Source organism: Lampetra fluviatilis, chromosome 46, assembly GCF_964198595.1.
Source record: "Lampetra fluviatilis chromosome 46, kcLamFluv1.1, whole genome shotgun sequence".
NCBI classification, from domain to species: Eukaryota; Metazoa; Chordata; class Hyperoartia; order Petromyzontiformes; family Petromyzontidae; genus Lampetra; species Lampetra fluviatilis.
The window spans coordinates 9,237,270-9,251,169 of NC_136320.1; the positions used below are offsets into that span (position 1 = coordinate 9,237,270).

The 13,900-nt window shown below is 45.7% G+C and overlaps 1 protein-coding gene across 8 annotated transcripts in view; it reads right to left on the reverse strand.

Annotated features, from left to right (window-relative positions):
- Positions 1–13,900, reverse strand: part of STK11 (serine/threonine kinase 11) — a 110,174-nt gene that overhangs the window by 29,086 nt on the left and 67,188 nt on the right. For all 8 annotated transcript variants that reach the window (XM_078877101.1, XM_078877097.1, XM_078877099.1 and 5 more), the window contains exon 8: positions 8,797–8,996. In XM_078877101.1, the coding sequence (XP_078733227.1) occupies positions 8,797–8,996 (200 nt within the window). The remainder of the gene's footprint in view (positions 1–8,796; positions 8,997–13,900) is intronic.

Sequence of the window (13,900 nt, forward strand, 5' to 3'; positions counted from 1 at the left end):
TGACTTGCTCGTAACATCGGGAGTACGTCACGTGCATAGTTTAACAAAAGAACTCCCCCTTGGTGACGTGACAAAGTGAAGAACAAACTAGCCGCCGATGGTTCAACAACCCAACAATCGTCAACACACACTCCCCAATGATGGTAACTGTTCACTCGCTCTAACCCCCCCTTGTTCAAAGGAGCAACAGGACAGTAACTCATTTATGACGGTGGCCCTGACTGTGATAGAAATTCCAAGTTCTCATGGCAGGGCCCGATCGTCTCCGGGACGGGAACTGTTGACTACTCACGAAGAGGACTGATGCACCGAGCCGGCATCTGACTCGCATCTCTAACCCTGAAGTCAGCCAATTGCCGTGACCACCGCATCACCTGACCGAATATAATAAAATCTATAATCATACAGTAACACTATTAATACCATGAGTTTAAAAAAGACCTATTCTTACATATTAGTATCTTACAAGAAACAGTTTGTTTTTTTGCTCAATTGAGCAGGAGAATAGTAATGACATCTGCTGGTAGCCCTGAGTCAGTGTGGTTCCCCCTCTGCTGAACGACCCATGTCTCTACTTGTTTTACCAAGCACGGGCGAGATGACCACCTAAAACTAAAAACTATTTTTAGTTTACCTGGTAAGGTCCACTGACCTATGTAGCTCTTTTTCAGAAGCGACCAGGCCTCAAATAATGTGGAAATTAACAGCAGCCAAATAAATTTGGAGGGAAAAATGCGGGACGAGGATAAAAATCCACACGACCATGGAAAGAACATACAAACTCCAAATATACAGGCGTTAGGGTCGGGATCGAAACCACGACCTCATGTATACCAGGCGAGGGAATTATCTCGCCACCGCGGCAAACTGGGATTTAAACTCACAATCTTCAGATTTCTCGCAATATGCTCCAGCAGTGTTCTATCGATGCAGTTAATAAACAATGAGTGGAATGGGATTTTTCAGGGAATGATATGGATATAAAAATCTAATGGGTGGACAAAAATGTAAAAGGACGCAAAGATCTGCTCAAATGGAGATAAATTTAGTGTGAGATACACACGTTAGGGAGTCTACGTGAACGGGATACTCGGAAAAGCAAACACTATTCTTGGATTTTCTTGTTGAAACAAATATTACGGAGAGAAAGGGATCCAGAAGGCACGTTAAAAACGTCATGAAAAACGCTGAGCCAGTAGTGGAAATTCCCCGATTCCTATGCCTTGGGTCAGTCTCATTACAAGGCCACTGTTGACTTAACGACAAACTGGTACTTATTTTATTGACACCAGAGAGATGATCGGCTTATTCGACCACCAACTGGTATTTTAAGTCGCAGATTTCCGCTTGCGAGACAAGCACCCGGCAATGCGGCGCTCCAGTGGTTGATGTATTAGTTATTTTATTTGAACGAGACGAAAAAATTATCAAACAGAAATATAGTTCTAAATCAAACGCGTTCGCTCGCAGGCCTTATTCAGGCAGGCAATGGGTTAACGATGGGGGGGGGGGGGGAGAGAAAAAAGCCTCCGTCTCATTCTAGCGCCACCCACGTGTGCGTGCACGCGAGCGAGCGACTGAGCACACGCGCGGCACTCGAGGCTACGAGCGGAACAGGCAAGGGCGACCCAGACAACGGGGCCATTAAAATGCAGCCTCCATCATCGCGCGTCTCATTCTGTGAGTGCGCGTGCGCGCGCGGAGTCAATGAAAATCGCAAGAAGGGCCTCTGCCTAAGCCGTTACGCAAGCAGATTGAGAGGAGAGAGAGAGAAGATAAATAAATAACATTACCGTAGGAAGAGCGGAACAGAAAAAAAAACCTCAACTGGCTTCGATTTTTTTTTCTCCCTCCTCCATTCATAAAGCAGCTTCCCTTCTGTGCCGTGCGCAAAAGCCACCTTCACCATTTCAGGATTTCAGACACGTCCCGTTTGAACGCAAAGGGAGCCAGCGTGAGCAACGCCGATGTGCGTTCTCTATCCAAGCCAGGTGAGAACGCATCCGTGTTCCTGACCTGCGTCGCAACAAAAAAAGACTCGCTAGTCATGCAGGGCTATGCGATGAAAACAAATCTTTTAATTGAAAAACATTTGGGATTTTCGCAATGAATCGCACGTGCTTTATTTGGGAGTCTGTAGCTCGGTGTGATTTGCTGACGAGCCCTTATCAGGGCAAAACGGGTCCGTATCCCTCCTGTAGATGTCTAAATACCTTTTTAATGGCCTTTTAGCCAAAAGATTGAGCAGCACTTGTCAGTGAATACAAACAAATATACATCATTTCATGGCTTTTTTTCGCTTTGTAAAGCTCGCAGTAATAGTCTAAGCGCAATATATCACAGAAAGGTCGCTTGCTGCACATGACGTCATTGGATTTTGAACGTGCACTTCTCTGGAGACAAGAGAGTGCAATGGTAATGATGTGATGGGAGAAATTATTGACTGGCAGTGGTATCTATTGAACAGGAACAGTGGTGAGGATGTTGCAAGAGAAGACCCCACAGAGCCACACAGCTGCCTATTGAAAACGTCATCATCATCATCGACATCGGTCATGGTCAATCCATAGCTGGATGAAGGCCTCCACCAGCAAGCTGTTCTCCATATACCACAGTGCTGCGATTCAACAACCCATCTAGCGCCTGCACGCGAACCAATTTCGTCACTCCATCTTTGCGGTAGACACCTCAGGCACGTTCTATCACTGCGCTGCCATTTGCGAGCTGGGCAGAGTGTAGCCACACTGACCAGCACGGTGAAGTATCCTTAACTAACCCCCTGGACCCGCATAGCATGAGGATGTCTTCATCCAGCAGTCGATTCACAAACAGGATGTACATGTATGTGGGGGAGAAGTGGCGTAGTGGTTACGCCACTTCTGTTTGAATCCACCGAGTTCGATTCCCAGCCACGGCTAACGTCACTTGACGAATAATATCTGAACTGTTCCTGGGGCTGCCCTTTGACCAACCCGCACTGGCCAGCGTGGTGAAGTATGGTCAAACAACCACGACGACCGTCACGGTATGGAAAAACTTTCATCCAGCAGTGAAATGACCAAAGGCCGGAAGTGATTATTTATATTATATGTTGAAATATAATAGGGTTGAATGACTCTTGCGGCCACTAGTGGCCGCTGCATTCACCAGCATTGCAAAAGAACGAAATGTAAAATTTCATAATGACCGTGAATGAATGTATGTATGTTGAACTTCTTTCTCACCGTATGTAGCCAACTGTGCTAATCGGAGGTTCAGGGAAGGACAACAAACTCAAACACAAAAAGCAGTCCTGGCGACAATTAATGGAATTGCCGGAGAGGTGAATCATTGCATCTCCACAATGAGCCCTGTAACACCACTCGCAGTATATTAAGAAAAATTACAATCTGTTAACAACCGGAAAGAATATCACTGTTACAAAGTATTCGAGCACAACTAAAGTTAAGCGAAAAAAATAATACACGCCAAATCAGCGGGAGGAGTTGACCTCACAGGAGGGATCTCGGGTTCTCCACACAACGCCCAGACGGCGAATCACGCCATCGCGTATTCATCAGATTGGTTTCGCTTGTTAATATGTGGTGGAACCTTCATTGTATATTAATACATTTCACCCGTCGATGCGTGCGTACGGGTGCATACGAATGCGTTACATTTATAATTGCGAGCTTCAACGTCTGTTTTTTTTTGCCTGACGCTCATTATTTTTCACGGGTGATATCAATCGGCCTATCAATAAGCACACAACAGAGGCAGCCCGGGACCCGAGAGATCATATTGGCTACGTCAGAGCAATGAGGCCACGTCTTTGAATCTCAGCCCCTGGCAATCCATGACTGAACCAATCGTAATTGTAGCCAAGTCGATGGTCTCAGCATTCCACCTATGGATACAGAAAGTAACAATAATTAAAAAATATATTTTCTATTTATTCAGCCTCTTTGCTCTAGAGATGACTGATTTGTGGTGGCCACCGTTTACGGAACACGCAGTGGTGGATCAGAGAGGCCTACTGCAGTGTACCTAGAAAGTAGTGATGTGTTTTAATCTTCCAGAACCATCCCCTGACATGCAGGGGAGGCTTTCTGTCTCTACGGTGGGTGCCGTGATGGCGAAATGTTAATTGCTTCGTCTGGTATACAGTAGATCGTTGGTTCAATCCAAACTTAGACGCCTGTATATTTGGAGCAGCATATGCTCCCCATGGTCACATGGATTTTTCTCTGGGTCGTCCAGTTTTTCCCTCCGCATTTAGAAACATGTGCTTAGAGTATTTGGCTGCGATAAATTTCCACGTGATAAGTCGCTTCGTTGAGCTATCATTTGTAGCCAGGTCGTTTCTGAAAAATAACTATACAGCTCAGTGGGCCTTACCTGGTAACATGATAAAAAATAGTTTAGTTTAAGTTTATACGAATTCTGGAAGAATGTTGAATGATGATTCTTCATCTCAATGTTGATTACGTTGCGCTATGAACCCGGCGACCCACGTTCGATTCCTGCTCACGACCAACACTAGTGACAATTATCTGAACCAATGAGGGGCCTCCCCTAAGTCGACTCAGCCTCAAATGAATACCTCGTGCAATATGTACACATCACCACTTTGGGATAAAAAGGCGACCAGGTGTGGTGTTGGCCACCCATCCTGTGTTCCGTGCTGGGCTTGATAGGTGCATGCTAACAACACTTGCCCAAACGGGTCTGTTAAGGCTAAATGGGGGTTATTTGTCTTTGAGAATAGAGAAAGTCATAAGGCAAGTGATTTAAACCCTCCGCACAACAACGACTGCACTTGCAAGAAATGTAACCGCATTTGAAAGTCTAGAATTGGACTTCGTCTCTCATGCTAGAAGCGATCAAATAAAACCAGAATTCAGGCCAACAATGGCTGAAAACTCATCCGTTCGAACAATGGCAGTGGCCTGCCTCCAAGAGCATGACCGGTATAAGAGGGACATCACATCCAACGCTTCTCTAAATTCAAACAGCCAATCGGGGGCAGTGCTCAGTATCTATTAGTACCTCCGAGCACGTGGCAGAAATTATCCGTGCTCAACAATGTGAGGGAAACGCCTCTTATCCAGAAAAACATATTGCGCGTGGACCCATTGCCATGCATCATTGCAGACAAGGGGATCTCGACTGCCCTTGGTTAACAATGTCTCCAGCCTATGGGCCATCCGACTTACAAAAAAGTATGTGAGCCAAGGCCTAATTGTCAGTTAAAAACTCGCTCGGGTGAAAGATTGGTAAGGTGCATGGCGTCAACATGAGGAGCCCACAATACTTCACAAGCCCACAACAGTGCACTTAACTGTGCAGGGCTATACTGCGACAAGGTGCCAGAGCTATGTCGCACTTGCAATAGAGCTTTATAGCCATGTGGTTAGGCATAGGGTGGTGGCATTAAACATTGTTTCACTCTTTGGTTCTTTCGCCATGAGGTGGATTTCCACACAGCTCTCTCATTGACATGCTAATTTCTCTGCTCCAGCAGACCCACCTCTCTCTCTGCCCCACTCTATTTAAGGCCTCGTCACAGAGGTCACTGTGTGTCTATGTTATGTGTCTTTCTCTATGTGTCTCTGTGTTGTCTCTCTCTGCTTGTGTGTCTGTATGTGTGTCCCCGTGTCTGTGCTTTGTCTCTCAAATTTAGCAATCTTTGGAAGAACGTAATCAACCAGGTAAGGTGCTGACTGTTGTGTTAGCCAACTCTCTGTATTGTATTGCATTGTATTTCTAAGTTTACTAGGTTGTTTTCTACCTGATGACGATTGCTTGTGTTGCAATCGAAACGTCGTATTCTATTATTTAAATTATTTTCTTTCTACGTGACTTTACCGAAAGAACCAAAGAGTAATTCCTGCAGTCACGAAAGCGTCAAATCAAGATCGTATTCACTTTAAATTTGGGCCAAATATCGGATATTATAATTCACCTTAACATATATTTAAAATAAACTTTTTAATCTTTTTTTTACGCTCGGCTTGCAACCTGAACAGAAATTGCACGATCAAATGCTGGCAGAGGGTCAACTCAGCTTAGCATCTGTTCAGGAACATCGCAATGAGTACCAGTCCGTGGTACCAATCTGTAGCACTCACCCAAGAGTTGTCATCCTATGGATAGAATGGCCCCTGCAATCGGCATGTGTCATTCACAGCACCAGCTTGGAGTTGCCGATGGCGATGAGCGCTGCCAAACTGCCTGTTTGAAACGTACACTTTGGTAATTTCAACTGCTTAGCTTGGTGGCTACACCAGGTTTCTATACACCCTGCAATAATGAGACTGAGCGAATTCTAAAACCAGCCTAATGGCCCATTGAGGAAGTACAGGTTATTCCATTTCAATGGAGAAGTAAAACTCCTAGCCTGTAGATTTCAGAATGCCAGGAATAATTGGGTGTCTCTCCCATCAGACTATGCGCGACTTTAATGCCATCCACTGTGGCATTCTCATTTGACAAGGAAATGTTTCACGCAACGGCGGCTTGCTGGCGTCACATGGATCTAGCGGAGAGAGTAAATCCATAGCACATATCCTGAATTGTCCCTTTGTCCGGAATTCCACTGCCTCTGTGAATGGGACCAAAAATAGATGTTCTTGACCAGCCCCGCTGCGATTCGAGTTCGTAATTGCGAGGGTCACAGTGAGCCACTTGTTGCTTTGATGAATGGAGTTTATTGTGATGAATGCTTTTATCTCAATAAGGTCCATTTCATAAAAGGCTCGTTTCATTCACTTGGGGGTGAGGCACGCTGCACACGCGCATGCGCGTGTAGGTCTGAGCATGTTCAAGATAAGTGTTCACTCCAAGAGGTGGCTGGGTGGCTCATTAAGAAATTAAGGCTGTCGCCCCCACTCCATACCACTGAGCCAGCAGCACCAAGGTCCTGGATTAAAATTCTGCGCTCCCACCCTCCTAAGATGTAACCTGGTTCCTGTGTACATCGAGAAGATCTTAGCCCAGTTAACAATTAGTACATGAATAGAGACCGCAACAAATATAACCAGATATTATTAAATGTGTGAATATGTATTTGTTGATTTTCGTAATCTTAAGTCATTGACCCTATTGTATAAGACAAAAAAAGATAATGCTCTTGTCACAGTACATAAAATACAAAAATGCATGTCTGGTACAAAAGATGTATTAACAAAGCTATCAACAGAAGGTGTGTATAGGATTAACTGCACGTGTGGAAATGTTATGTTGGGCAAACAGGACGAATGATCAGCACGAGACTAAAAGAACATCAGAGAAATATTAAATTCTCTCAAATACAACTGTCAACAGCAGCAGAACACGTGTGCCAACAAGGACACTCAATTGATTTTGATAATGTTGTAGTTCTGTGCAAAACTAGCTACTACTGGCCAAGACTAATTAGAGAATCCATCGAAATTGAAAGAAATACAAATAATTTTAACCGTTTGGATAGCTACCGCCTTAGTGCTGCGTGGAAGCGAATCATTAAATAATACATTATTTAAATGCATGCCTACAAAGGGCAGCGTTGGTACGGCTATTTTAATAAACACAATAGACAGCAAGGACAAGTTCAAAGGACTCGCATAATGAACATGCATAATATACGTTGCCTTAGTAATCCCCCCCCACTTTGCGCAAGAGCGCAGAAGTGTGGTCACCACATCTATGCCTCTATATAAGGAACGAAACAGTTAGACTTCTCCACAAATCTGGCTGTCGCCTGATGAAGCTAGTTGTAATTACTGGCGAAACGTCGTACTCAGATTGTAAATGTTGTGGCTTGGCTCTCCAACACCGGTGTGCTGTACTAGTGACGAATTGGCATGTTCTGTTTACGTGACAACCCTTACTAGTTGGCTGTGTCGGGTGGTGGCGGGTTTTAACGACACATTTATATATTTACGCGATCTAACCTAAAAAAACTCTTATGAATGTTAAATGTATCCACCTGAGTGCCACTGTGGTGCCAGTGCTTGCAGTGCTCTCCTCCCGATCTGCTTTAGTTCAAATCCCAGCGCATCATCCCAACGGGGCACAGAAAATAACTATCACTATGTGAGAGGTCACCAGTGAAGTGGGTTTTTGCCCTGGGAATGTGTAATTTCCCCACCAACGGATCAGAATGCTGCCTCAAGGAACTCTGATCAACATTGTTGGGCAGCAGCTGAATAAGCCTCATGGTGAAACACACTGATCACAGCCACTTCAATCATTGTTTTGGCTTTGACTGTTAAGCCTTAAAAACCTTTCCCAAGAAATGTCACAGTTCAGTCCCACACAATTCCACGTGCCCCTCCCCCGGTGCTCCATCAACCTTTTCAGACTCACACTCCTCCCCTTCCCATTCCTTATTTGCCTAAGGAAACACCTGAGCTTATTTGCCTAAGGAAACACCTGAGCGTGTGTGTGAGTGGATAGGCGTAGGTGGGTGGTGGGTATGTGCATGTGTGCGTAGAGATAGTTTAGTGGTTTGCGCACTGCGCTAAAAACCTGACGACCCGAGTTAGATTCCCACTCATGCCCAACACCGGTGACGAATATATGAACTAGTCGTGGGCCTGCCCTAGGTCGACTCAGCCTTAAATGAGTACCTAGTATGATGTGTAAACATTGCCACTGGGGAGACAAAGGTGGCCGGGCGTGGTGCTGGCCACCAACCCCGTCGTGTCCCGTGCCAGTCCCCCATTGTGTCCCGTGCCAGCCCGCATAGGGTGCTCGCTAACAGCACTTGCCCCAACAGTCTGTTAAAAGCCACATGGGGGATCTATACTGGTGTATCCGCGTGCGTGCGTGCACCTGGGCCGTTGAACTCCATGCTGTAGACGATGTCGTCCTCCTCGTCCTCGTAGTATTCGTTGTCTTCCTCGTCGCCGTGGTAACCGTGCAGGTCCTCCAGGTAGGGCATCACAGTCATGCTCCGCCAGCGATCCGGGACGCTGGCGCTTGGCGGGATCGGCACGCTCACCTCCAGGCGCGCTGGCTTTTTGCGGAACCAGCTGTGAGGGAATCGACCAAATAACCAAATCAACCCCCAGAGCCGCGATCGGAGCCAGGGCGAGCGCGGGTCCGTGGGCGAGGACGCGAGGGTGAGCACTACACGGGAACGAGAGTCAAGCATTATGCCGTGGACTACCCCTGCTTGACAGTTGCACCGGAGGGAATTGTTGCAACTTGATTGTCGAATCCAAGTAGGGCCTTCAAAGAGGCTTTCCTGAACAAAGTAAGGACATTATTACATTGCCCAAGTGCTCTCGTCCGTTAAACACTAATGGAAGAATCATTATTGGCCCACGACACATGAATATGTAATGTCCACAAGCGGATGACAGCTGTCCATGACGAAAAGCACCGCCCCATTGCTCGTTTATGCAGAAAGGCAATGTGATGCAATGGGAGTATATCAGTTTCATAAATTAAAGGGGCGCCACAATGGCGAGATGTTAACTACCTCGTCTGGTATACAGGAGGTCGTGGATTCGATCCCGACCCTGACGCCTGTATATTTGGAGACTGCACGTTCTCCCCGTGGTCGTGTGGATTTTTCTCTGGGTCCTCCGGTTTTTCCCTCCACATTTATATCAACATCACGCGTTTAGAGTATTTGGCTGCTATAAATGTCCACGTGATGAACCACTTCATTGGGCTGAGAAAGAGCTATATAAGCTCATTGGGCCTTACATGGTAAAAAAATAAATACATTTATATTTGTTAGTTTTAGATTTATAATAATTTTATAATCCATTGGGTATGTGCATATCAAGCAGTGGATTAATCATGACCGATGATGAGGACCCACATAAATAAAAGTCCACCTTCTGTGCATGGATGACACATACGTTTGCTGATGATCCCCGGAGAGCCAGCAACACAAATGTCCCACTCGTGTAGCCGAGGGCCCTTCTATTGACTTCTCAGGAAGTTAGACTCACGCTATCGATCACGGAGGGATGAAGAATCGAGTTGACCCCCGGCTGGCACCTGTTACTCACAACCCTCCTGATTGCGAGGAGAAAGCTCTAAAAACAGCATGACGCGGCTGTCTAAGGCCCATTTATAATCATTCTTAAAATACACCAGCCTGCACCGAGCTCTCCACCTCTCTTGTAGTGAACGGCCCACAAACAGTATTACAGACATCCCAATCACACGACAAAATCATATAAAAAAACAGATACGAGCAAAACTCCAGTTCTATATCTCTGCATATAAAATAAAACTACTTTATAGGTCATGAGCCATTGGCCTTTCCAGACCAATATTATTCAGCAGCATTCATTTACGCCAGCAAACCACCGACTAGTTTCAACCTTCTGGGCCTCATCAGCAGTCATGTTTTAAACAAAATGCAGATACTTGCTGCTGTGTTACCAGATGCTATTGGCAAGAGCACTCCATCTAAATTACAGAGCCTCATTAAACGCATAAAGCAATATTGTATAGAATTGTTATGTTTTATTGTGGAGCATTATGGGTACAAAAAAACGAGATTGCTCGTTGAAGTGAGTGGCTGAACAGAAGTCACAGAAAGCGAAACGATGACAAAGGTGGGCTCAATAACAGAGCCCTGCGTACGAGCTCACAGCTACAATGAGGACCCAATTCAACAGTACGGCCATTCGCAGGAAAACAACCAATCGGCCAAAAATAACAGTGATTTTGACACTTTTCTATCAAATATCAGCAACACATTCTATCCCAAAACCCACGGATTAAGCCCATTACACCGTTGTACCTTTGCTGTGGAGTTGGGTTCTTACGGTGCTAAATGTATGACGCGCACATCACCAGGTACATTGTTTCACAATAATATGAATGCAATCACATTGAGACCAGTGTCAGTGCAATTACAAATTACTCATTGTGAAAAATGTTGGTTGTGGATAACCTAACAATTTTGGAGTGGGACCAAGCATTAACACCCTGTACTTGTAAATTATGATGCCGTGAAGGTGGATAACATTTGCTCCGTGCTGTAGTTCACACACAGCTGTAGTGGGAACTAAAATTTCAGCCCGATGTTTAAGGCAAGACGACTGGTTCAGAAAGTCTCCTGGGTTTGAGTTCACACTTCTGTGCCTTACAAAAAGTTTTTTGTTTAGTTTGTTGTCCTTCCCCGGCACCTCCGATTGGCACAGTTGACTACGTAAAACGTTCAACGTGTGGCTAATAAAGTTCATAACGGCTGTCTTGAAAACGGAACCAATACCGCTGAAGACCTTGGGTTCGAATACAGAGAGCACCCGTGGCTCAACAGAGTTCTCAAGAGTGCCGAGTTGATGTTTCGCAGCCAAATTACCAATGACAGAACAAACATCCTCATTAAAATCTATTTTGGGATTTCATCTGCTCACACTGAGTCGATGTATTGGCTTGAAGTTAACCACTCATCACAGAGCAAGCGAATCTGTTTAGTGCGGATCTAAGAGGACTCTTACAGCGACCTGGGAGTATTTTGTTGGCATCATCTTTCTTCTCTCAGGTTTATTATCTCACCTTTCTTCTCTGGTGACATCTCGTGGCACAAATTGGATGTAACTGGTGCTCAGATACAATATATATGCAGAGAAATGGGTAAATTGTGTCGAGAAAAGACAAATTAACCTCGATGCAATTTTTCGGGCCATTATCCAAATGCCACTGGGGAATATGTGCAGCCAATCATGTGAGGCCGTTTGATATCATATGACTGTAGGTAGCAGACTGAGGACATATGTATGTAAATATTCATATTCTGTATGCATTTTGACCTTCTTTCACACTGTACATAGCCAACCGTGCTAATCGGTTCAGGGCTATCAGAAAATGCAACCGAACAAAGAATTGGGTCCTCTTTTCCACCATTATCCAAGAAAATCGATCCATGGAAAATCTAATTCTGTGGAAATGAAACCTGCTGATCCCATCTCAAATCCAGCCGAGAGCTACAGAAAAGTGCATCCACCACGAGTGTCTTCAAATTCCTCGCTGTGCGTTGGGCTTCAAAGACAAAATCATTCTAACTCATGGATTATAATTCCCACTTCCTGGATATTGTCCTAATGACATGAGATGCAGTTTCAAATGAAACATTGTACCTAGATGCAAAATATGTCTGTGAGAATTGTTATTTGAGCTACCAGTGAGTTGGAACTATAATGATTAGTGTGTTAAACACTTGTCACATGCGATAATTTAATTTACTTGAATGCATCGGGTGGTGGAGGGTCTTAACGACACAAATAAGGCCAGATCGTGACGTGGTCTAACCCAAATATCAATCATGAATCATTAGAATGGCGCGCGTAATCCCAGGTCCTAACCCTTTCCCGTTCCGATACGTCTGCAAGATGCAGGGTGAATTCCATTCACCGCTGAATCTCGGAACGCGCAAGCGGCTCTGCCTTAATTTTATTTAGAGAGGCATAGTGTCGGTGTTTTTAATTACATTGTACTCATCGCAGAGAACTGAACCGACACGACCGCACTCTACAATAGCTGACGCCAAACTGTGCCACACTCTCTCCCCAATCGCCTTGTGGGAGCGTCGGAACCGATAAAGTTATTTTATTTCAATTTTTCTCACGGTTTCGTTTTCTTGATGTACACATACGTCATCGGCAAAAGCATCGGAAGAAAAACTGATGACGTACCGGAACGGGAAAGGGTTAAGTTAATATGCCGCAGCTCCCAGCATGCACCACACATGGTGATACAGTCGGGAGTCGCACTGCCCCCCCTGCCCCGTGATGAAGGAGGTCCAGAACGCACGATCAAGCAGCACTCCCCACAGCATTAGCCACATGGGTGTTTGCGTTGCACCTTCCATTTCGTCGCGGCTGTCCGACCGGCTCTCCCGATGACTGCGCGTGCCACTTGCCATCATTTGCACTGTTCTCCAGACGCGACCACTGGCCCCTGGTGCCGGGCAACGTGTCACATTCGTTGATTAATTGATCGATTATTTAATTACGATCAATGCCAACTGTAGGTCACTGTAACGTATCGGCTGGTGGTGTGAACGATTCTGAGATATTGAAACAGGACAAAAGAAAACAATAGAGGTGGGGTGGTGAAAATTAGATGATAACAAATAATTGTTTATATACAAATTGTGGGAATTCTTTAAATCTTTGGAGTGTGAACCGTTACAAGCGTTTGGGTGACATAGGTGCCTGCAATACCACACTGCCGTTGCAATACTTATTGGCAGGAATGTATGCAATCCTGCATAACAATAATAGATTATAGCCCTTTGTCAATTTATTGCTGAATGAAGACATGCCCCACACCAAACCAGTCTTCGAGGTTGTCTACACTTCATCATGCTAGCCAGTGTCCACTGGTACAGGGAGAGGGAGCTCATGGACCGACTCGGTTATCATTTGCTGGTGATGTTAGCCATGGTCGGGGGATCAAACGCAGTTTGCTGGTTCATAACGTAGGATCCTGCACATACATGCCTGTTCAAATCAGTGGCAACATATATGGAGATCCATCAAATTCGGCAAGGCAACTGCACAATTAGGCAAATGCCTGTACTGAGAAGTGCTTTGTCATACAGATGTAGGGGTGTTACGGAGGGGCTGTATACATAGGATCACACGGGAAACAAACACAGTGGGCAGGGCTTCGTGAATGCACGGGGAGGTGCTCTCAACGACGTCCGCACAGGGCAGCCTGGGGGGGCTGGCCCCACCCCTCAGCGGGGGGTTTTGGTATAAAAGGGGATGAGCCGGAGAGCTCGGGGTACAATGTTAAAGCTAAACCAGTGAAGACCGAAGATCGTCTAGCTAGAGCCCTGGACTCCCCTGGGTCGCCGCCCTTGTCAGGGCCGCGCAGGACCGAGCCAGCGGCGTGGTCCCGAGAACCAGAGCTAGTGCTCTGGGACTCCAGGTACCGTAGCCCGACTTACCAGTGTCGG